Source organism: Sphaeramia orbicularis, chromosome 20 (genome assembly GCF_902148855.1).
Source record: "Sphaeramia orbicularis chromosome 20, fSphaOr1.1, whole genome shotgun sequence".
NCBI lineage: Eukaryota > Metazoa > Chordata > Actinopteri > Kurtiformes > Apogonidae > Sphaeramia > Sphaeramia orbicularis.
Genome location: NC_043976.1, coordinates 9,485,234 through 9,510,705, shown reverse-complemented (window position 1 = coordinate 9,510,705; position 25,472 = coordinate 9,485,234). Strand labels below are relative to the sequence as shown.

The 25,472-nt window shown below is 39.2% G+C and overlaps 1 protein-coding gene across 1 annotated transcript in view; it reads right to left on the bottom strand.

Annotated features, from left to right (window-relative positions):
• Nucleotides 1-23,429, bottom strand: part of LOC115411705 (sodium/hydrogen exchanger 9-like) — a 128,504-nt gene extending 105,075 nt beyond the window's left edge. The window contains exons 1-5 of the mRNA XM_030123922.1: nucleotides 23,258-23,429; nucleotides 20,138-20,286; nucleotides 4,397-4,474; nucleotides 4,175-4,251; nucleotides 134-249 (exon numbers count right to left, since the gene is read on the bottom strand). Of these exons, the coding sequence (XP_029979782.1) occupies nucleotides 134-249; nucleotides 4,175-4,251; nucleotides 4,397-4,474; nucleotides 20,138-20,286; nucleotides 23,258-23,399 (562 nt within the window). The 5' untranslated portion in view covers nucleotides 23,400-23,429. The remainder of the gene's footprint in view (nucleotides 1-133; nucleotides 250-4,174; nucleotides 4,252-4,396; nucleotides 4,475-20,137; nucleotides 20,287-23,257) is intronic.
• Nucleotides 23,430-25,472: the final 2,043 nt, after the last annotated feature.

Here is a 25,472-nt window from a genome sequence, read left to right as displayed (position 1 = left end):
AAAATACAGAGGATAATATTAGTGAAATACTGTGATATAGAATAAATTGTGAAAAATAACTTAAGACAGGTTAAAAAGAGAGAATAACTGATTGGGAACTGCCACAATAGTGGCACAAGGTTAAGGCAACTACCTGGATCAGTGGCTGACATGATGGCACCAAACAGGAGGCAGTCAGTCAGGAAGAAGTCTCCATCTGCTGCTCGGCCCAGCATTACCATCAGCCTGGTGAATCCGTAGATGCAGGCCCTGGGATTGAGGACAAACAGACAGAAGGACACGCAGTGAGGTCATCAGGGAGCGCCAGCCAGAGCAGGCCTATCATTCATGCCTCTAACCGCAGCAGGGCTTCCCCCAGAGTAGTGGAGCTAATGGGGCCAGACGCTACCAGCAGGTGAGTTGACCCGTTTCCAGGCAGCGGCTGTTTAGCACAGGTGGAAAGAAAATGCTGGAACCGCACCAAGTAGCTGCACATTGAACCACATTTGTGTACGTTCATTTATGGAAATAGAGGGCCTTCCTAAACATCATAACATGACACATACAATGGTGTTAGGCAGTTTTACCTCTGGGATCTGTTTATGATGAAATGAATAGAAATGGATTTAACCCATAAAGACCCAGTGTTACTTTTGTGTCAGTTCCCAAATGAATTTTTCTTACATCTAACCTTTCTTAAGTGATTTAGCACCATTTATTGTAATATTATCATCTGTATTTTGCATTCTTTTGTGTAAATCAGGTATTTTTCTGTATTTAATTCACTGATTATTTAGACGTTCATTAAAGCTCAGAGTAAATTCAAAGGTAATTATATCAGAAACAGAGAAAACAAAAAAAGTCTTTTTCAGTAAAATATATCACTAACTGAACATAAACCAAGCGTGTCCATCCACTGTCATTGATCAAACTCTATGGGTCTTACAATGTTGAAGAAGATGATGGTGTTTTCACATTCACTACAGAGCCTCTGAACGTCCAAATGGGTTATATCTGATGCCCATGAAATGACGATAAACTGTATTTTACACCAGTTATTTCAACATATTGATGGGTTTAGTGGTTCAGAAGTTATTAAACATTTTACATCAGTAGATGACTTGGTTGCCAAATGCTGTTTGGGTCTTTATGGGTTAAAATAAATCTTAAACCTTACCATTGCACCTCTCTTTCTACTTCTGTCTCTTCCTCGCTTATACAAATACAGTACTATATGAGCCAAAGTAAAATGTCCATTCAGCATCCAACACAGTGGTTCGGCTCCCTGCTGGTAACTGACGTGTGTTTAGAGCTAATCCTGTTACTGTGAAGCATCCCATAATAATCAGTATGCCAGCATGTCCTCTGGGGAACCTCTCCGTCCACTGGCATAGCTGTTACCATGGAGAGGGTGCACAACCTGCCCCTAAGGCCAGGGTTTACAGTAAAGCTGCCCTTAGGCTGAGCAAACAAGCCGTCTTATTCATATATCTTAAAGGCAGATTTGAACTTATGCTAATAAGATGTAGCGTGTACACGTCTGTCTGTGTGTTATTGATACAGAGGCGGAGACTGATGATCCAGAGAGTGAGACAGGCAGCTGCATCGAGAGAGACAGGAAGTGGGTGCCAAATGAGTCAGTAAGGTTCCCTCGGCTCATGACGCACCCTTTTCCCTTCAGAATACAACCGACTCATTAGTGAGCTACAGGATTGGTCGAGTCCTGTACTTTACCATCAAAGAATGTGCATGTGATCCAACATGTCTGACCCTGCCCTGGGTCCCAAGGGAAGTGGAGGCGTTCAAGGGAAACTACTAATGGAAATGAAATAACAAAAGGAAAGATAACATGTTTAATGCTAGACTTCAGCAGGTTGAGGAAGTCCTGTAGTTCAACCTCTGACATCTAGGAAACATTCATTTTTAACAACAACAAAACCTGACAAATGAGGTCAAAAATTATAATTAAATAAGAGATAATGTTGGGAATAAACAACAGGATCAATAACTGTCCAGTAAAGTGGCTATGACAGCTCTATATATCACTAATATTACAATAAATTACATTTATATAATGTGTTGGACACGATGGATATCACATAAAATAATGTATTTCCAAATATTAGAGATTAGTTTTTGCACTAAATGCAAGACTAGTCACTGTGGATCCTGATCCTGTGACACGTAAACAACAAAAACTGAGTCATAAGGTTCATACACAGCATCTGTGTGCCACACATGACTCCATCACTAACAACTGCTTTGGACAAAAAAAAACATCCCAACCCTGAAGTGTAAGGGTGCCATCTAGCTTTGTGAGGCCAGAACAGCAACACAACTACAGCCCCGTGGTTCACTTTCTACATAAACAAACATATCCATGCTTGTACACTGGACTGAATGCACAGAATTCACCGAGTAATCCATCATGTTATTGGCTACATCTGTGACTAAAGGCCTAGTGCAACACAATGCAACGCAGCACAGAAACACACAGCTACTTACAGCTGCAAATGATGAAATATCCCAAGAAATTTCATGGAAACAAACACGCACTTTATCTCTCCAGTGGTAAATGGCATTGTTTTCGTTCTTTTTAAGTGACAGTTATTATTGAATAGTATACTGTAAACGGCCCCAGGCTCTGTCCTTCTCATGTACTGGAGAAAATTCATGAAACTGGCCTTTTTTTGCTTGATTCCAGACTTACCATCATGTCTTACCAATTATTTCTGAAACCCTTCATTACTGATTATCATCATTTGCCGGAAAATTTCAGCATCCCTCCAGACCTGAACCAGCCTGAACAAAACTGAACATACTAGTGTCTTTTCTCTACTGCCTCCACAGGAAATCTTGCTGAAGTGGAAGGATTCTACATTTCCATCCCACTCACAGTGGATGAGAGACCTTGTGTCCTCTGTGAATCTGGAGAAAATTCAAGAACCTGAGCAAATTTTACAGTGTGATGCCCCTTTCTGATTCTCTTTCAGAAACCCACAACAGGAGTCTCTTTAGCTATACTGTTGCACATAAAGATGGGATAAAATATTTCTACTTCCTCTCATGAAATGATTGTGATGATATGATTTATTCTAAATAAAGTGTAACAAAATTATCCCAACCTTATGGTCAACAACGCATATAGTTACATCTTTATTTTGTCATGTTCTTTATTTTTAATCTATATTAGGTAAGTTGATCATTTCTTGATTAATTTATTTCATTACTTGTGGTATAATGCAGATGGTTAATTTATCATGTCTTATTTTTTGTCATCTGTGGATGTATTTGCATAGATGAATTAGTGTGGAAATAAATGAAATGTTCTACAACTGTTCAATTCATTTCTGACTGAAAGAATTAGAAAGATATAGTATATTATAAGGAACCAGGATACATCATATTAACCTATAAAGACCCGAACAGCCACTGGCAATCAAACGCATCTACTGATTTAAAATGTTTAATACCTGTCGATCCACTAATCCTATCAATACATGTAAATAATTGGTGGAAAATGCAGTTTATCATCTTTTCATGGTCATCAGATATGACCCCTTTGGACGTTCAGAGGCTCTGTAGCGAACGTGGAAACACCATCATCTTCTACGACATTGACTCACCAGTAAAACCCATGGAGTTGGATCAATAACAGTGGATGGAGACACTTCTTTTTATGTTCAGTTATTAATATCTTTGCTGAAAAAGTCACTTTTTCCTCAGTTTTCTCTGTTTTTTGGTATAATAACCCCCAACTTTAATCTGAGCGTTTATGAACATCTATATGATCAATAAATTAATATATGGGAAAATACCTGATTTTCACAGAAAAAATGAAAACTATGAGGATAATATTATAATAAATGGTGATAAATCACAAAAGTAGTACTTTATGGGTTAATTTAAATAACTTAGTGCTGGTGGACTTTGAAAACACCAGTGAAGTATGATGTTCTTTTCTTGTTAGTAATTTCTTTTTAATCTTAATTTAATCTTGGAATAGACTGGAGTGAAGGCCTCATTTGTAATATGATATAAAAGAACATGAAAATAGTGATGATAAAAACAGTGTGAAAAGTCACTATTAGTTACTTAATTATTTATTTATTATCTAGTTTCCTTCCATCTTCAGTGTTTCCTTGTATGTTTTATTCTAAGTAAGATACAGTATTTTACATGTATGAATACATACCCGATAGTCGCACAGCTGATGATAGTGCCCAAAAATGCAAAAGTTGCAATGGATCCCAGATTGTCAAGAAATCGTTTCTACAAATAAAAAACAAACAAACTGTAATCAGTAACATTTAAACAAAAAATATCCAAAATCACTCCATTATCAGGGCTCAGTATATTTGAGGTACATAAAAGAGAACATGTCTTTGATGGAGGCATGTTGGGAAAGCTCCGTCACCTGATGGAGGGTGTAAGCTCCGTGGAAGATGATGGGTGGCAGGAACAGATTGAAAAGGACCTCGGTATCAAAGGTCTCCTGTAAAAGACACAGATGTTACGTTGGTGACAGACAGGGCTCCGTGGGGAACCAGAACACTGAAACCGACAGACACCGTTCACACATCGGTCACTTTAACTGCCATGTTTTTGCAGACAGGTGCCTTTTCTGTTTGATTTTCCACATCACTGCACTCCCTAGTTATCGTAGGGTTACTTGCGTAATCCCTGGTTCTTTGATAACAGAGTGAGGTGTTTCACTATGGGAAGCGCTTTAGGCGTGACCATCAACTACGGAAGCTCCAATGACATCACGTCTGTCAATGACAGACAGGTCGAGCCGTGCTTGGGGATCCGTGCCTTCTATTACCACGGTCGACCCTTCCCTCCTAAATCATTTAAGCCGGTTTCTTCCGTGCCAGCAAGGAGGGAAATGTTGGTGAAACACCTCACTCTGTTATCAAAGAACCAGGGATTACGCAAGTAACCCTACGTTCTTTTTCTAACTTCGCTCGGTGTTTCACTATGGGAGATATAGCCCACTCTCAAATTGCAACCGCTCCCTGACGCCGTGACCCTACACGACTTCATGAGAGACCTTTACGCTAGACCGTCAGTACCTGCCTCCAGCACTGCATGAGACAGTGACGGATGAACGACATCAAGTCTATAAAAGCGCACAAACGTGTGAGGCGTAGCCCAACTTGCCGCTGTGCAGATGTCCTGAACTGACACTCCTCTAAATAAGGCCCACGATGAGGCCATGCCTCTGGTAGAGTGGGCTCTCACTCCCAGAGGTGGCTGAGTGCCCTTACACCTGTAAGCAATAGAAATGGCTTCCACAATCCAGTGTGACAGCCTTTGACGAGATAGTGGCTTGCCCTTATGAGGGGTGGCCCAGGAAACAAACAACTGATTGGTTCTCCTGAACCCAGCTGTTCTATCAACATACACCCCCAGAGCCCGCACAGGGCATAGGGTGTGAAGGTGTTCATCCTCCTCTGAGGAGAACGGTGGAGGGTGAAAAGCTAACAGCTCTAAAGTAGGACATCTATATGATGGCTCCATTACTTTTGGTACAAATGCTGGATTAGGCCGAAGGCATGCTTTAGCACGCCCAGGAGCCAACTGCAAACAGGAGGGGTGGACCGACAAAGCCTGTAGGTCACTCACCCGCTTCGCAGTGGTCAGAGCCAGAAGCAAAGCAGTTTTCACTGAAAGAAATCTTAACCCCACCACCTCAATGGGTTCAAATGGGTGGTGTGAAAGGGCGTCCAGAACCAACAACAGGTCCCACAAAGGCACCAGCGGCCTGGACACTGGGAGCTTACGGCGGGCCCCCTTCATGAAGCGACATACCAACGGATGTTGCCCCGCCGACTTCTCACCAAAACCTACATGACAAGCTGAAATTGCTGCCAAATAGACCTTAATTGTGGAAAAAGCTCTTCCTTTATCCAACAACTCCTGCAGAAAACAAAGCACCTCCACCACAGAACACTAGAAAGGGATAGTGCCCCTATTATTGCACCACTCCTCAAAAACCCGCCACTTACCACTGTAAAGTGAGCGGGTGGAGGAGGCTCTGGCATTCTGAATAGTGTCAACTACTTCAGGGGGCAGGCCTGCAGCATTCAAGTTCCACCTCTCACGGGCCAGGCCCACAGAGAGAGGCGGTCTGGGTGAGGATGAAAAATCTCGCCCCGCGCCTGGGAAAGAAGATCCCTGCGTATGGGGAGCGGCCATGGCTCGTCCACCAGAAGCTGCATTATCTCTGCTATCCAGTGTTTGGATGGCCACCGAGGAGCAACCAAAATTAGTGACAGCCTCTGCTCCTGCACTCTGGCCAGAGTCGGAGAGATCAGGCTGAGTGGCGGAAAAGCATAAAGAAGGACATTCGGCCAGGGGTGGGCCAGAGCGTCCACGCCTAGCGGTGCGCTCACATCTGACAGGGAGAAGAACAGTGGGCAGTGAGTGTCTTCTTGAGAGGCGAAGAGATCTACGTCTGCCTGGCCGTATCTCTGCCAAATCTGTTGCACCACCTGTGGGTGAAGCCTCCACTCCCTGTACAGTGGGTTCCCCCTGGACAATATGTCCGCTCCCCTGTTCAGAATCCCTGCTACATGGGTCGCTCGGAGGGACAGGAACCGTGTACTGCCCCACACAATTATCCTCTGAGCCAGCTTGTGCAGCTGCAGAGAGCAAGTGCCCCCCTGACGGTTGATATAAGCTACCACAGTGGTGTTGTCTGTTTTCACCAACACATGACGCCCCTGTAGATGAGGCAAAAAATGCCTGAGTGCTAAAAACACTGCCTGCATTTCAAACACATTTATGTGGAGCCGAGCCATCCGTCGGGACCACACGCCATTGGCCGTTCTGCCCAACAGCGTCGCGCCCCATCCCAACAGGGAAGCGTCCGTTGTCATGGTTACCCTGGACGACACCGTTCCCAGAGGTACGCCTGACGTCAGCACTTCCGGGTCTCTCCACGCCCGGAGAGCCGCGACACACTGCGCCGTTATTTTCACTCTGCGGTACAGATGACGCTGAGAGCAGAGGCGCAGAGACGCCGTCCATCTCTGAAAATCCCTCATCATAAGCAGCCCTAATTGCACCACAGATATAACCGACGCCATGAGTCCGAGAAGTCGGAGGCACAGTCTGAATGTCACCACTTTCCCTAGTTGAAAAAGTGTGAGACACTGTCTGAAAGCCGTCTCCCTCCCCTCTGACAGCCTGACGCGGTAAGTGAGGGAGTTTATACTGAGCCCCAGGTACTCCGTACTCTGTGCCGGCTCCAGGCGACTCTTTACCTCGTTTATACTGAAACCGAGGTCCCTGAGGTGATTTAACACCGTAACAGAATCTTTGACCGCCTGCTCCCGTGAGTGAGAGCATATGAGATAATCGTCTATGTGTGAAAATATTCTGATGCCGCTGTTCCTTAATGGAAACAGCGCTGCCTCCACACACTTGCTGAACACCCTCGGAGCTAAAGAAAGACCGAATGGGATTGTCTGGAACTCGTAGGCTGCTCCTCAATAGGCAAACCTGAGATATTTCCTGTGTGCTGGATAAATGGCGATGTGAAAATACGCGTCTGCTAAATCGATCGTCACGAACCAATCGTTTTGACGGATCGAACTGCAGAGCACTTTGTGTGTCAGCATTCTGAACTTGTATTTCCGTAAGTGTTTGTTTAACATACGGAGGTCTAAAATGGGCCTCAGGGATGAGCCGCCCTTCTTTGGAATGAGGAAGTAACGGGAATAAAAACCTTGATGACTTTCCTCGCTCGGGCCTGTCTGATTGTGTGTTTGTTTAATAACGACACAATCTCCTCTTCCAAGACCCGAGCTGAAGCTCCGTTTGCTAAAGAAGTTAACACGCCGCCGAATTTGGGTGGCCTTGTAGCAAACTGCAGTCTGTAACCCCTGGCAACATTTGACAACACCCATGGAGGAGCTGCGCATGCCCGCCACCGTTCCACTCGTGGAGCCAGCGGACCCAAAACGTCGCACGTGAGTGACGTCATCCACCCGCGACGAATAGGGTTGTTGCCCGTCGGAGGAGTTTTGGCTCCCCCTATCGGGAACGGCCAGCCACAGCAATGTTCTCTTTTCTCTTTTATGAACATTTTTTTGTTCATTAATTGAGGGCAGCATTCTGCCCTTGGCAACGTGCCTGGATGCAGGGATGCATTCTTTAATTTTTCTTTTTCCCCTGAGAAAGAACAAAGACACTGATGGTACTGTAAAGTGTTTGGTGGCACTAACAGAGACCCTGGAACCATGTGGTGACACTTCGTAAGTGCTTGGTGACACTGTGTAACCTGCCCCTGCGTCTCCACTCCCTGAATCTGTGGGGAGAGAGACTGAAGGAGGGCTCCTGAAGAACAGGGAACCATAGGAGCCTCCAAACTTAGTATTAAGGGGCTGAATCCCTCCCGCCGTCTTTTTAACAGTGGAGAGAAAGGCTGTGCTAGGTTGCACGCTTCTTCTTCCCCTCGCCGGGGTGAGAAGATGGCCTATTCCTCGCTGCCACGGCTGCAAAGGACTGTTTTCCCCATGGCTTTGGGTTCTCAGCCTTAGACTGGTGGCCTGTCTGCTGTGCTGGCCCCGGCTTATGCACCCTGGGGCCGCTGTGTTTTCCCCTCATAGCTGCTGCTGCAAAGCCAGCACTGGGGGGCTGAGATGGACGTGGTTGGGGTTTACGTGGCAAGCAGAGGTCAAAAGCTTCTTCCTCCTGCTTCCTGCGGGTGCTTGTTTCCCTCATCTTCTCCAATGCAGGGCCAAAGAGACCCTTGGTGGGGTCATATGCTGCATCCATGATCTCAGCTTTCTGAGAATCACCCAGACCAGACAGATTCAGCCACAGGGCTCTCTCACCTGTGACTGCTAGCCCCATAACACGGCCACAACCCTGAACTGCTCCCCTAGAGGAGCGTAGGAGAAGGTCATTCACCACACATATCTCATCCCAGAGGATGGGGTTCGGAGCCTGAGAATCCAGCTGACGACCCATCTCCTCCAGTATCTCAGCCTGGTATGTAGACAGCAGTGTGACAGCGTTGAGGGAGCACACTGACTGCGCTGCGTATTTGTACATCCTCTGGTAAATCGATGTGGTGAGGCGATCTGATTTACTGGGCAGAGAAATACTAGAAGATGCTGAGAGTGATTTCCGATTGGGGTGGAGGTGGTGAGCCACTGAAGGCTCCACAGCTGGGGGTTCGGCCAGCCCCAGCTCACTCATCCCCTGGACCTCCAGCTTGGAACAGCCCTTGGTAGGCAGTTTGCTCTTGAAGGGGCTGGGCCAGTACCGACTCATTTCTTTCATACAAGCAGGTACTGCTGGAAGAAGCTGTTTGGGTGGAGGCTGGGCTGGCGGGAGCCTCTTACCATCATACAGGTCCCGCTCCATCCCCTCAGCACCCTGGGCTGCTGGCCAGGGAATTCCCAGCTTGGCTGCAGCCCTTTTGCAGACCTTGTACAAGTTGCCGTCCATGGGTGAAACCACCTCAGTAGCACTTGAAGGTCTGGACTGCTGGGGTGGAAAAGGAGAGTCATCCTCCTCTTCTTCCTCCATATCCCCCATGTCGAGGAGGTCAGAGTTAGCATCACACTCTGCGTCCTCATCACCCAGTAGCCCTTGATCTAAACCTTCGAACAGCGGGGTCATAACTGGGGATTCTGCGTCCATCATGTCCGCCCAGCTCAGCGGAGCTCGCGCCTGATGGACGTCAGCCTGAGAAGTCGGGGCCGCCAGACAGGGGTCCTGACTGTTGGCTACCGCTACTCTCAGCCTCCTTTCCAAAATTTTCTCCGGCATTGAAGCGCAGTGAGAACAGCATAGTGGGTCTGCTAGCGAAGCTTGGGCGTGTTTAGGGCCCATGCACGCTATGCACATTGGATGAGGGTCCCTGCCCGAGATGGTGGCACCGCATGACGCGGGACACGGGCGGGATACAGCCTCTTTAGCCTTCGGCTCCGACCCTTTGGCAGGGGTAGCGGCCGTAGACATACTTTGGAAAGGGGGGGGTAAATATAAGACTTGGCTCGTAACGACACGTAGCACCTGTCCAAGCTAGAGCTAATAGCGCAGCTATAGCCTAGCAATTGCAATGTTATGAGTTAGCTCGTCGTAACACGTTAGCTAAGCTCAGAGTAATAAGTTCGGATAACAACCTAATGTTACCCAAACCAGTAAAATTCAACTCGCCTTGACGCGTTAGTCTGGTATCTCGTGTGAAGTACTTACTCAGCACGATCCGGACTAAAATGGAAACTGCGTTCGGCAACGTACTCCTTGACGGAACGTTTGAGAACTGTTAAGCAGCTAGCCAAAAGCCTGGAACGCATTGAGGGAGCAATGTAGTTTCTCACGGAAGAAAGCGAGAATGATTTAGGAGGGAAGGGTCGACCGTGGTAATAGAAGGGGGCGGATCCCCAAGCACGGCTCCACCTGTCTGTCATTGACAGACGTGATGTCATTGGAGCTTCCGTAGTTGATGGTCACGCCTAAAGTGCTTCCCATAGTGAAACACCGAGCGAAGTTAGAAAAAAAACCACAGAACTGCAAAAATGTTCAAGTTAATACTGATAAAATTATGCTTCTTCCCAACAGAGACACTTGTGATCATAGTGTTGAAAATTGTCATACACTATTTGGACAAAAGTATTGGGACACATTGAAATCAGATGTTTCTTGTCTAACAGGGGTCTGGGATACAAAATAACAACAACAAATGTCATAATATAGTTTTATATTGGGATAAATATCATTACATTGCATTGGTTACTTGGTTTAAATTGTTATCTTTGCTTCCAAAATGCCGCAGAAAAGGTTTTTACTTAATTTCTATCAACCTTGATTTAGTTTTTTATCCATGACTATGATTTTAAATGTTCTACCTTTAAATTTCTATTTTTTTTTTTTGTTTTGTTTTTTTTACCACAACTATCTACTCTCTTTACATCTCATTTAGGAAAAAAAATCTCCCATTAAATTTAAAAATGAATTATTGATGTTTATAAACTATATGGATGAGTGATCATAGTGTTGAAAATCATAAGCCTCATAGCATAGTTGCCTAAGTCAAACACTACTTAGACAAAAGTATTGGGACACAATAAATTCAGGTGTTTCTTTTCCAACAGGGGTCTTGGATACAAACAATAATGACAAATGTCATAGTATAGTTTTATATTGTGATAAATATCATAGTGATTTTTAATATTGCTGTTTATATCTCAAATCAGCATGAACAGGACATCTTACAGCCTTACCCATGATGTGTCCCATTATTTTTGTCCATAATGTTTAAAGTTTAATGGGAGATTTTTCTTCTTAAATGAGATGTGAAGAAAGTAGATGGTTAGTTGTGGTAAAAAAAAAATGTAGTTTAAATTCAGAGCATGAAAAATATTTTAGAAATGTAGAGGTACAGAACATTTTAAACCATAGTTATGCATAAAAAACTAAATCAGTGTTGAAATTAAGTAATAACCATTTCTGAGGCATTCAGGTAGCAATGTAAACCAAAGTAAACAATGCAATGTAATGATATTTATCCCAATATAAAACTATATTATGACATTTGTTATTATTGTTTTGTAGCCCAGACCCCTGTTAGAAAAGAAACACCTGAATTCAATGTGTCCAAATACTTTTGTCCATATACAGTTGCAGAAAAAAATTATTAGACCATCAAAAATCAACAAAAACAATGCTTATGCAATCAAGTACTGAATCCTGTGTGTATCATGTGACTAAAACAGACAGAAAAGAAAACATGGAATGCCTAAAAGCACTGTTTTTGACAGTACAATGCCATAACTATTGATGTAAGAACTGAAGTGATTTGGTTATTATCAAAAAAAAAAAAAGAACATGGAAAATGGGTAAATATCAACTCTTAAATTAAACTCTTATGAGCTATTTTTGTTGTTATTATATTTATCCAAACAAATGTACCTTTAGTTGTACCAGGCATTAAAATGAACAAGATATTGAAGAAAAAAAGGGTGGTCTAATAATTTTTTCTGCGACTGTGTTTAAATCTTTCTTTTCTGTGGGTCTTCTATTCTGTCCATCTGTATGCTGTGAGGTTAACGAAATGCTGTGAAGATCTTTAGAAAAAAGGATTCTGTGGAAGTCCATACCAAAGCCTATATTATAACTTATGTGAAATGCATTGACATTCATTCCAGACTTCCACAGTCAAAGTCTAAGTAGTTGCGTCAGTTCAAGTTCAAGGTAGCGGCTCCCTATTAATTAAAATAGGAACAAGCTAATATTATTAGTTTATCAACACGTTTTCAGGTATTTGTGTAAAAATATTTTTAAAAACCAGCCGGTGTCACAACAACATAGCTCCAAACAAGCACAAAAAGTAGTGCAAGTGTGAGGCGTTTGACTATACAACACACGTTCTCCGTTTCTCATCCTGGCCGATATGATGCAACGCAAGCTGCTCAGAAAGGTAGTCTTTCATGTCCTTCATCTTCCAATCCTTTTCATGTCTACTGTGGGTACATTCTGCGGATCAAACAGCAGCGATATTCAATTCAGATCAAAATAATACTACTTTTTTTCCCCCACCGATTGGTACATTTCACAAGGTCTCATTACACTGAAAAAGAAAAAAAAATAATTCCAATTTCAGTAAATTTCTGTGTGAAAGGTAAGATGTGGTGAGCTTTGTTAAAACAGCGTTATGGTTGAAGCTCGCTGAGAACGGCCTCGAATGTGAATGATATATCCTTTAACGTTTTTTTTCTCTGTAGCAACACTGAATATGGCAAACTGACAAAACAAAATATCAAACACCCCTGCAGCAGCATGAAAGAAAACAAGTGAATAAAAAGATAAGGTGGATAATAAATAACAAGGAATTCTGAAAAACAGAATAAATACTTATAATGGAGACAAACAACACTCCTTATATGGGTGGTGGTGACAGATGTACTGCTATCAGAATTGCTGTGTAGTGCAGTTCAGTCCAGACGTACTCATGTTAAATGTTGGCATGTGAGATAAACTGAGTTATTCCTCTAGCAAGTACTGATGCATTCACATTAGTATGTAAAGGATCTTCTCAGATATTTTTGAGAGCATTATTCCCTGTATTTTCAGAGGTTAAAATATTAAATAGGAGGATAAGGGTCACGCTAAAGATAAAAAAATAATAATGTGAATAAAAAGTCATTATATTTCAAGTGTAATCTCATAATATTTTATGACAAAGGTCGTAATTTCATGAGAATAAACTCATAAAGAAGGGAAATATCAGAGAAATAGTCTGCCGCTGTGTGAACCCCCAAAGACCTAAGCAGCTGCAGCAACTAGAAGCATCTACTGATCGAAAATGTTGAACTTTTGAACCATTTAATCTATTAATACAATTAAATAATTCAGGTAAAATGTTCTGTAGTGAATGTGGAAACACTGTCATCTTCTGTAACACTGATTCAACAGTAAAACCAATGGAGTCTGACAAATGACATTGGATGTAGAGGGTTGTTTTATTCATATATTTATATATATTTGGCTGATAAACTTTTTTTTTCAGTTTTTATATAATAACCTCTGAATTTCCTCTGACCTTTGATGAACATCTGCACAATAAGTAAATTAAATTTAGGAAAATAACTCATTTTCACTCCCAAATGCAAAATGTAGAAGATAATATTACAATAAATGGTGATAAATCACTTGGGAAAGGTCAAATGTAGAGAGCAATTAATCTGGAACTCTTGGTCTTTAAGTGTTAATATAGGTTTCATACATGACAAAATCCTTTGGACTCAGTTAAGGTAATTTAGAAAGATATTCAGAGATTCAAGTCTCCATGGTTCAGATGGTAACTTTGACTGCTGTATTTCTCATAAAAATACAACTTTGTCCTTTCTGAGTTATGAATTTATCCTCCGGCTCTTTTCTCAAAATTTTATTACTTTATTCTTATAACATCATAACTTCATACCTGTATTATTTTGATTTTTTTCCCTTCAAAAACTACAACTTTTTTGTCATAATATTAAGATTTTTGTCTCATAATATTAAGACTTTATTCTCGAAATCTCATATTCTTTTAATCTACAATGTGACTCTATGATCTTATTAAAAAGTGTGAATTCCAGTTCCCTGTTTGACTTTTGCACCTTATACATATGAGGGTCACATCAAAATAAATCTTGGTTAATTTCTTTTTAGTGACAGCTCGTATCCTGTGCAGATAAAATAAGAAGTAAATAATAAAGATGGGAGATTAACTCATATATGACCAAACATGGTTTTATCAGAGGGGCCGGTTTAGTTTGAGCAAAGTTTTGAACTTGTAGCTGACTGTTAGTAAGACTTTATTTCTGTTTCAGCAACATATAGATCTCCAAAAGATTTAATATCATGTGTCTTCCAGAGCCCTGCAGCGACTGGGAGAATAATCCAGATTTATCTGTGCTCAAAGAGGCATTGATACAAGTCCAATATTTTTTCCTGAACTGTACCCAGGCTGTGAGGGAATTTTTACGAGATGAATTATTGTTATCCACAGATATATGGCCATGTGAGGACATTTTACAAACTGAGGACTGAGAATGGATCTGCAGTTTTCCAAAACAACATGCAGCTAATATTCACTTCCCAATAATTATATGTAAAGCCAGATGAAGCTATTCTTTAGTATTTTAACCCATAAAGACCCAAACATCCAAAAGCATCTACTGATCTAAACTGTTTAATACCTGTTGATCCATTAATCCTATCAATACATGTACATAATTGGTGTAAAATACAATTTGTCATCTTTTCATGGTCATCACATAAAACCCATTTGGATGTTCAGAGGCTCTGTAGTTACCATGGAAACACTCATCTTCTACAGCATTGATTCACCAGTGAAACTCAAGGAGTTTGATAAGTGACAGTGGATGGAGACACTTGGTTTATGTTCAGTTAATGATATATTTTACTGAAAAAGTCACTTATTCTTCAGTTTTCTCTGTTTTTGATACAATAACCATCAACTTTAATCTAAGATGTTATGAACAGCTAAAGGATCAGTAAATCAAATATAGAAAAATATATGACTTTTGCTGAAAAAAAGCAAAATACAGGGGATAATATTATGATAAATGGTGATAAATCACTTAAGAAAGGTTAAATAGAGAGAAAAAATCATTTGGGAACTACCATTAAAGTAGCACTGGGTCTTCATGGGTTAACCCTTTATCAGGCAAGTGACTATTATACATTACACGACAGTGACAGCAACAGTTCCAGTGAGGACAGCAAGGCAACAATCTCAGGTCCAATGTGGTCTACAGGGTCTGTAAGGTCCACCTCTGCATGAACAGTGAGTGTACCTGCTTTTTTAGGTACCATGAAGTAATGGTACTAATGTAAGGACTGATACTCAAAGGGATAATGTGGATGTGGACAGGGGTCTGGATCAGCACTTATAATGGTGCAGTGTTCTAAAAGGGATGTTCTAATGTTCAAAAATACATGTTCCGTTCACCATACATGTGTTTTCTTATATTTTTTTTTTTAAATCTACTACTTCTTGTAATGTTTTTTGCCACTTATAGGTAAGGAACCAAATATGATAACTTCATTGACCTTGATTTTCTACATAACAATAAAAAATGTTGACAAATTTCACAAAAGTAATAAAGTCTTGTTATGTCCTCCAATAACACACAAAGGTTGAAATTTTGAATTTCTTAGTATTTCTATGAGCACCCTATATAGGGTTAATGCAGCTTGAATACTGTGTACATGTGACTGAAAATCATCCACTTACAGCGTAAATGACCTGCCCACTGAACACATGTAGAGTCAATGTGAAGCAAATGTGCATTTCTGTTGTGGGTGTCAGAATGGGGAATTCTTTGGCAATGGAAGAGAAGCGCTGTGCAAATATTTTTCAGTTTAGGAGGTTACATAAGGAGGGAATAGAGAAGCTTTGCAAGCATGTAATGAAATAATTTTACTTAAAAATTTTGGATTTGTTTTATTTTCATTGACTGTCATGTAAACTGTTTACTGTAATAGCTGTAACAGCAATTTACCTGATGTAAGCAGATGTTTCAAGAAAGGGGCAGGTATTATAAGTTTTCTTCATCCTGCTCCTTTCCAATCATAACCTCTGCCAGGGAACGGCAGAGATAATGTTTTCATCTGGGTTTGTCTGTGTATTTGTCTGTTAGCAAGATAACTCAAAAAGTTATGGACGGATTTTGATGAAATTTTCAGGAAATGTTGATACTGGCACAAGGAACAAATGATTAAATTTTGGTGGTGATTGGGGGTGGGGTGGGGGGGAGACTGATGTGCCTTGGCGTAGGTCTGTGCTCTCCGACTGCTTTTCTAGTTTAGATTGGAATGAATAAATAAAATGAAAAAATATTTTTAAAAAAGTCAAGTCTGTTTATTTATATAGCACATTTAAAAACAAAAAAATGTTGACCCAAAGTGCTTTACAGACAAAGGTAGTAATAACATTGAAAAAAAACATGGGCTACAGCATAAGAAAAGCAGAGAATATATCACAAGGCAAAAGAAAATTAACACGTGTCATATGTGCATGATTACATTTCCTTTTTTGACTACCCTGTCTAAAGGTAGGAAACATCCCGACAGAGGTTGAACAGCCATTTTCTTTGTCAGTAATTCACACTTAAAATTGCTGCCAGAGCTACAGAACCCCCATATCTTGCTGCTACTATCATTTGGCCCAGTACAAATTGCCTTTTTGTGGCTGCAATTACCCACATGGCATACTATATATTTTTTATCTGTGCAGCCTGCGCATGATAAACACAAAAGTGAATAGCAGAGACTAATGCAGACACTGTAATCAATAAATTATGCATACGGTTTCATTGTAAGGGCCACCTGAACCACAGTCCAGAATGGAGGTGTGTTGTATACACTAATTGCCTCCTCAGCCAGGCAACACTAAATTTAATCAGACCACAAACTTTAATGCCCTTCTCCCCAGTGACACATAATGGACTTACTAATGCAATGAAATCCTTATCTCTCCCTGCGAGGTCCCCATATGTATCAGCCTTAATGGCGCGAAGGCTACACAGAATGGCTTGACCGATGTAATGGCCTTTGTGGTAGCCTCTGCTGGTTTGCTAATGAGACCCCAACATTCAAACAGGGCCAAAGAGCACCGGCCATTAAAGAAGAGTTACACTTGGCCTGAATGATTTGCGATCTTCATGGATCGCTACTCCTTTCCTCCTGGGTTGAAATATCGCCATGAGATTGAGAAATTCATTTTATTTTTAAGTATGCTTCTTCCATACGCTCTCATGCATCATACGCCTGAATCCCTGGCTCATCGGCTGCTTTCTTTGATATGACAAATCGCTCTGATAAAACCGCTGAAATATGAAACAGTAATACAACTAATGACAACCCGAGGCTCAGCTCTGGGCTCAGCCTCTTCTACTCTAGTAAAATTACACTCGCTGACTAATTCCTTTTCAAGCAATTACTGTGAGTTGTTTGTAGCATACTGGCGTTTGGCCCAGATAATTACAATTATTCAATTTTTTATCTTTTAATTCTAATTTTGTTGCACCTCAATGATATATATATATATATATATATATATATATATATATAATACAACAAATCTTATATTATCATATGAAAATAATATAATACTTGAAGTTCAGTTGATTAATTATGAAATCTGTTATATATATATAAATGAGGCAATTTCAAAGCATAAAAGCTAATAACATTTAATATTGTTACTACTCTGTTCTGATCATCCTGTTATTATTCTATTTTTTTAACTTTACATGAGCTTTGAAAATATGAGTGTGTATATTCATCACACCGATAAAGCAAACACATTTGACATTTGATATTTAGGAGGATCTATTTTTAGAAAGCTTTCATAAGTGTACAGTCACATGAGAATATCTATAATTGGGTTTTCATTTACATAGAATGAGCTGAATCTATAATGGGATTGAGTTGCTTTTAACAGAATCTGCCATGTTGCGCAAACCTCATTATTATTTTCATGCATTATTTTATTAATTCATTATTCATATTCATTATATAAATGTATTATTATAGTAGTTCAGAGCATACTTCCTCTTCTTCCTCTCTCTTTTTTTGACATCCCTATTGTACTGCTACAAAATCTGAGTGGATGGACAAAGGAGTGACAAATTAAAGGAAGAAAAAAGTATAGTAATAAAGGACAGACTAGAATGTGCCAGAGTTAACATCCCTTAACTAATTGGGACGGTCGCCTCCAGGATGACAATGCCCAATCATTGATCTGTCAATGACTGGTGGATGATGTTAATATGACCCTCATCGTCACCAAACATCAACCCAGTTCAAAGGCTATGGATGATTTTGGACCATTTTCTTAGACTTCTTAGACCTCCACTACCATCATACCCCCCACCCTAGGCTGTGGTGGCCAAAAAAACTGGTGTTTTTTACAAGGTACAAGTTATTTTATGATGCCCTATGTCCTCATATATAGTATGTGATGGTGATACACCTTAACACTGCATGCCAAATGCTCTAAAACAGAAAAAAGAGGAAGAGAAAGTCCACTCAGAGTTACTATAGAGACACTGTGGGCTCAACCCACTCCCTCTGTAGATGTACAAATCTCATTCTATGGAAACAAAACCCCATCTTATTTTAGGGGAATATAATGCTGCCTTCAGGTACAATTATGAATATGATCCTTTCCACTTGTGCATTTGAAATTACAAGTGCTTTTGTTATTGTAGCAAAATGAAAACTGGTTGACACACAATTTATCCTGACCTGCTACTTGGTTAAAACAGTTTTTGGACATGTTAATTCATCTGCTACAGCATTTTTTTTTTTAAATTTTTGTAATATAAATGTGCAAAATCATCAGCTAACAGCAGCAGAATGTTAATAAAAGCATTGTTTATCATATTTAAATGAATCCCTTGATCAAAGTTTATTTTTATCTCAACACCTCATGTATCAAATTTTTTGGCAAGATCTCTTGTGGGAAATATGACTCGAGAGGGCATTTAAGCGCAATTTTCAAGTTTGTAACTAGTATTTACAATAAGTCCCATAGCACGTGAAGGCAGCATAATTAACATTATGTTCTATTTTTTGCACATACACCCTTATAAAGCCCTCTGAATCTTACACACAAGACTTTGTAATTTGCAAGTTGTCTCCATACTGTGTCTACCTGCCCAGGGACTGCAAAATGGAAATTACATTGTAGCTGGTACAATACATTTCTTGTTCTATGCTTTAGGCGCTGTAGATTATATTGCATTAAATCAAAGCAGGGGAGGTGGTCATCTGAGAGCATCAATATTACTTGCAAGAATAATTTCATCATGGGAATTCTGCACAAAAAAATCCCCCACACAACTGAGAAAAGTTCTCCAGATTCAGTAACACCCAGCCATTAAAAAGTGATTTTTAAGTTGTATTTACAGAATTCACATTCAGAGGGATAGGCAGGGGTATGATCGAATCAAAAGTCCCTCTATCTATAAAATATATTTATTGATCAGAGTGATTTGCTCATTAATTTTGGTTAGGACATCGTGTTGCCGTTTCTGCCTGGCTAAAACCTATACATATATCTTTTTATTTGTTGCTGTGTTTAGTTATTTTCTCATTTCCTCTTGCCTGCACAGAACACCTGAAATGCAATCTCTGCTATCTGTTCCTTAATAAAACCTTAACACAGATTAAATTGCTCTCTTGCCCTCTTTCATTCTGCGCTACTCTCTTGCCTTCCTGATAACAAACAGTCCAGACAAGTAATTTAGAGGAAAACCAATCACTGTGTACCATTAGGGGAGAAAAATGTAAATATTCAGCACACGCAGGGGACAAAATATACTGTAGATGTGATCAAAAGCAAGTTATTTACAAAAATCTATTTCAGGCAAATAACAGAAGCAAAGGAAAAGAAAACATTTTGTACGCTGCAGTGTGTTTTCAGATGTTCCAATTGCAATATTGATCAGGAAGGGTTTAAAGCAAATGTTTTATGAAGATTTGTTGTTCTACTTTTGCAGATACAACCTGTCCCCTTTATTCAGAAGACACTATTTACTTTTTTGTGTGTGTTTGCAGCACAAGTTAAAAATATATTACCATAGTTTCTGACTCGGGCTATTGTGCATGTTTTACTGACCTTCTCCATATGTCTGGGACAGTGATCATTGGTCGTGACGTTGACTGTCACCATGTGAGGTGTGCTGTTTAGACTCATATTCCCCATGTTGCCCATATGCTCAGCCTGATCAGGTGGCAAAAATGTTGCTATTAATCCCAGAAGCATACCTACAAAGAGAAACAGATAAGAAAGAGAGGAAAATAAAACCTTTTTTAAGACTGATAATAAAGCAATCCTGATAAAACAACCAGGCAGCATTGTACAATAATAATAAAAACAGATAACCACAAGAATGGATGAATAACTTCCTTTTAAGATCAATAATAAAACAGTCATGGAAAAACAACCAGGCACCATTATGCAAGACCAATAAAATATAGTATATTATAGCTATTTAGAGAATAACAGGGAAAATTGCAGTAAAATCCTGTTTGTAACATAATATCAATATCTACATTACTTGCTGCTGTGATACAAATGTAGGAAAACACAAACTTTTAATCGTTAGTAGTAGTTTAATAGTTTATGTTATCCCAATAAAGGCCCAGCAATACTTTTGTGTCAGTTCTGAAACTAAATTTTCTCTATTTTTAACCTTTCTTAAGTGATTTATCTTCATTTATTATAATATTACCCTCTGTATTTTGCATTTTATCAGTATGAATCTAGTATTTTCCTATATTTCATTTACTGATTATGTAGATGTTCATAAAAGCTCAGATTAAAGTTGAAGGTTATTCTATCAAAAACAGAGAAAACTGCAGAAAAAAGTATCATTAACTGAACATAAACCAAGCATTTCCATCCACTGTCATTGATCCAACTCCATGGGTTTTACTGGTGAATCAATGCTGTAGAAGACGATGGTGTTTCCACGTTCACTACAGAGCCTCTGAACGTCCAAATGGGTCATATCAATGACCACTAAAAGATGACAAACTGCATTTTACACCAGTTATTTACATGTATTGATAGGATTAGTGGATCTACAGGTATTAACCATTTTAGATCCGTAGATGCTGTAAATTTCCCTAAGGGATAAATAAAGTATCTATACTCAGTGCCAATGAAAACGCAACACTTGAATGTGTTTTATTGTTCCTGAGCTGCATCAATATGTTTCAGTTTCACCTGTATAAGATAATCCCAGACAATTTCTTAACAACCTGAGATGGGTTGAGCTATTGTCACGCTTAAATGAACTTGTCTGTATTCATAAGACTTGTTTTTCTCATTGCTCAGCAATGAACTGCTCAACTTAAGGAATTGTGGTCAGTTAAGGAGCGGTCATGTTCTGTATATAAAGGCAAGCTGAAAAGCACCAAAATCATTTGCAATAACTCAGCGATGCCTAGACTGACACGTGACCAAAGATGCCACGCTATGGGGCTCCTGGAGGCCGGAATCTCTGCTCGGCAGGTGGCGCGCCGTTTTGGATGCAATGTGTCCACCATAGTCAGGATGCAACAGAGGCATGAAGAAACTGGCTCAACTGCAGACAGACCTCGCCCTGGACGAGAACGTGTGACCACGCCACAGCAGGATCGCTACACTGTGCCGCAGCACCTCCGGGACCGCTTTGTGACTTTTGGTTTTGGGGGTCCTTGAGTTTCTTTCTTTATCCTTATTTTTTGTCAACAAATTTGGATGTGACTTTTTATTTTTACTGTATAGAAATGGCCTATGATTAATTCCGAAGAGCTTATGGAATAAAAATCCTCATCGATTTAAAAAAATATAAGAATCTTCAAGTGTTGCGTTTTCACTGGCACTGAGTATATCTATCTATCTATCTATCTATCTATCTATCTATCTATTAGGGATGTAACAATTACCAATATAATGATAAACCGCGGTAAAATTGCAGACGGTTAGTATTACCGTTTAAATTCTAATTATCATGATAACCGTATTTGATTACCGCACATTTAGGGGAAAAAACCCTATGTAAAGATCTGGTTTTATGTCAAATATTTGAGTATAGTTTTAATTAATTACAAATTTGATTTTCTACACCTAATATTTGGAACCAACATTCACTTTTAAAGTCTTTGAAAAGGTTTGTTAAGGATCTGTGTGTTATTTATGCAGTACATTACATACATTTTTCAAATCAGACTTTATACATACATATATATATATATATATATATATATATATATATATATTTTTTTTTTTTTTTTTTTTTTTTTTTTTGGGGGGGGGGGGGGGGGTTGGGGTTTTTTTTGGGGGGGGGGGGGGTTTCTGGCCTTTTATGTTTTTATAGTAGGTTAAAGTGAAAAAAAATAATAGGCAGATGATATAGATGAAGCTGTGCTAAAAAAAGATTCCAAACATGGGTATAGTAAACATTTGTTTATATAATATATAAAGGCAAAATCAAGAGGACTGAAAAACAGACAAAATAGGCTCAGACCACTAAGAGTTAATATTTGAATGTTTCTGCAAAAGAAGGTACATTGTGCTTTTTATTTTATTTGTTTGGTGTTTTTTTTTTTTTTTCAAATACAACTTGGTTAAATTATTTCAGTGTGTGTATTAGTACTTTCTGAACATTTTGAGCACAATTTCAGTAATACCACGATAATAATGATAACCGTGATATGAAATTTTCATATAGTTACATCCCTACTATCTATCTATCTATCTATCTATCTATGCTTTTGGTCGGTGTTGGATGTTTGGGTCTGTATGGGTTATTCTAAACTACATTACAATTAGTGCAATGAGCCCAGTGTGGTATTTATGTTCAGGTGATCTTAAATTTAACTAACTTCCCTTTACTTTGTACAAAAAAGTATTTTTTTACAGTATAGTCTGTCTTTATTTATTGATCTGAATTTGTAATTGAATGCAGTTCAGTGAATACAGCCTACACTATGTGCTCTTACCTAACCACACTGACAGTGTTAAACATGTAAAAGTGAAATGCAGTCTCATTCTCTATTAAAATACATAAGCAGAGTGAATTTCTGTGATTTTTATTCTTCTTTACAAGCAAATTATGTGACCACCAAAGCAGAAGCTGTTTTTTTGTCATATTTTTCAGACCACTAGCATACATCAGGAAGTGTTGTTGACAAATGGCTTCCGTTAGAACCTTCAGCTAAACTGCTAATAACCATCAGTTGTACTTACCATAAAACAGAGCAACTCCAGGTTCATTTATAAGTCTGTATTTCAGCTGTTTTAACTTCCACCCGGTGAGGATGGTTATAAGAGCTAACCCAACCGCAGCCAGGACAAACACTGCACTTTCATGTTTGTGTTTTTCACTCATCTTCTTCGTCCAAGACAAAGTTTTCGGAGGTTGCTCTCGCGCATTTGATTCATTTCAGCAGCAGCAGCAACATCCGCAGCACGAGAGCGGCGCTGCGTTTACTGTTCCTGGGAAATATTAGCTTCCTTCATAATAGTCTCAACTTAGGCTACGGCTGGCAATGTAATAAACCTTAAACTGCAAGCAAAAAAAAAAAAGAAAAAAAAAAAAAAAGTAAAACACATGTAATAAAAGAGTATGACATTAGTTTGGTAAACAACAAAAAAGATAAGTTGAAGCACTAGTGATGTGACATTCATGAACGAATCGAATCTTTTGAACGGCTCTTTGAAATGAACGATGGGAACCGAATCTTTGTAAAGAGCCGTTAATTATTTATTTATTTATTTATTTATTTATTTAAGGAGGGAGTGTCCGATTGCCTGTCAGTTTAGCGGAAAAGCAGAAAATGCACTACAGTTGTTAAGGTATTTAATAGCAATGATAAATCGCTTTTGTGTTTTGTGCATTTTTTCTGTATTTTTACTAACATACTGTTCTTGTTCTGAGAATTGCACTATAGTTGAAGTATTTAAGTAATTGCAGTGATTAACCCTTTCATGCGTGAATTATCAGAACCTTAATCAAGATTTTTTTTTTTTTTTTCTGAGTGTTTTTATTCCTCTTTAGGCATGAAAAAACAATGTGATTGATTTTTTTTTTTTTTTTTTTATTAACCTATTTTTCATGAAGTTACAAAAATGTCCACTCAGCTGAACACTGTGTGTTTAATTTTTGAAGCAAAGAAACATACATTTACTGACATGCTGTGTGAAAACTATGAAATAAAAACATTTTTAACCTCCTGAGACCCAGCAACGCATTTTTGTCCTCTGTAGGGGACAAAAGTTTGACAGTTTCACTTAAAAAATCCTGTCCATTGTAAGGGACATTCCATTAAAATAAATAAAAATAGTTAAAAAAAAAAACAAACAAAAAAACTGTTGCATGATGCGGTTTCCAATCAAGACAATTGTTTAATGGAAAAAAGCTAAAATTTTCACTTTCCTGGGTCTCAGGAGGTTAATGCTGCTAATCTGATGTTTTCTCACATTTGAACATACTATAATACTAGTTATTACTCACTCAGATAATATGCAAAAAACAAAACTCTGTAATTACAGTCTAATAACAATTAGCAATTGATTTAGATAAAAGAACAGGAAAGTTACAGTAATGATATGAATATCAGTGTATGGGATGATGCATGAGCGTCCACTGTGTTGGCTGATACAGAACTAAAACAACAAAACCCATGAATATACAAGAGAACAGCTGGAGAACAACTGTCCACTGTAATGACCACTGTGCATGAAAGGGTTAATCACTGTTGTGTTTTGTGCTATTTTTTGCTGTATGTTCACACATTTATTGTTCTTGTTTTGAGGAGAATAAAATGTTATTTCATAAGAAAATGTTTTATTTTCTTCATTTTTAGGCTACAGACTGGTCCACATAATGTACCGTGATGTTTTTTTGTTTTTTTTTGTCAAATTCCAGCATTTGCCTAATACTACCTCTCATGTCATGTATTTAGCCCAAACATTTGAACTAACTATTCTTTTTTACAGTAAGATAATATTTACTGCTGCACCAGTTAAACAACTTTAAAATGTAATGTCAATCATCACATGTAGTCTATTTAGTCATTAAAACATTGGCAGTGGTGACACCAAGGGGGGGGCATGGGGAGGCAAATGCCCCCCCAGTCACAACCTTTGCCCCCCCAGTTGCCCCCCACCCAGATTTGGGCAAAATCTTTGGGAAAATTCAGGCAACAAAGAAATATACAGTTTTGAACTCATTTAAACACCACTGGTACTTCCATGATATCAAAGTTGTTTTTTTTGTTCTCTTTTATATGTATAATTGTATCACATCCATTTTTCTACAAGATTTCAAATTATACTTGTATCTTTTGTGATTTTGGAAACCTATTTCCTTTTAAATACACCACATATTATAACTACATTCTCTTCAAGAAGAGACTGAAGAGTAGGTCTAACATGCAGATGTTGTTTCTTATGAATAATA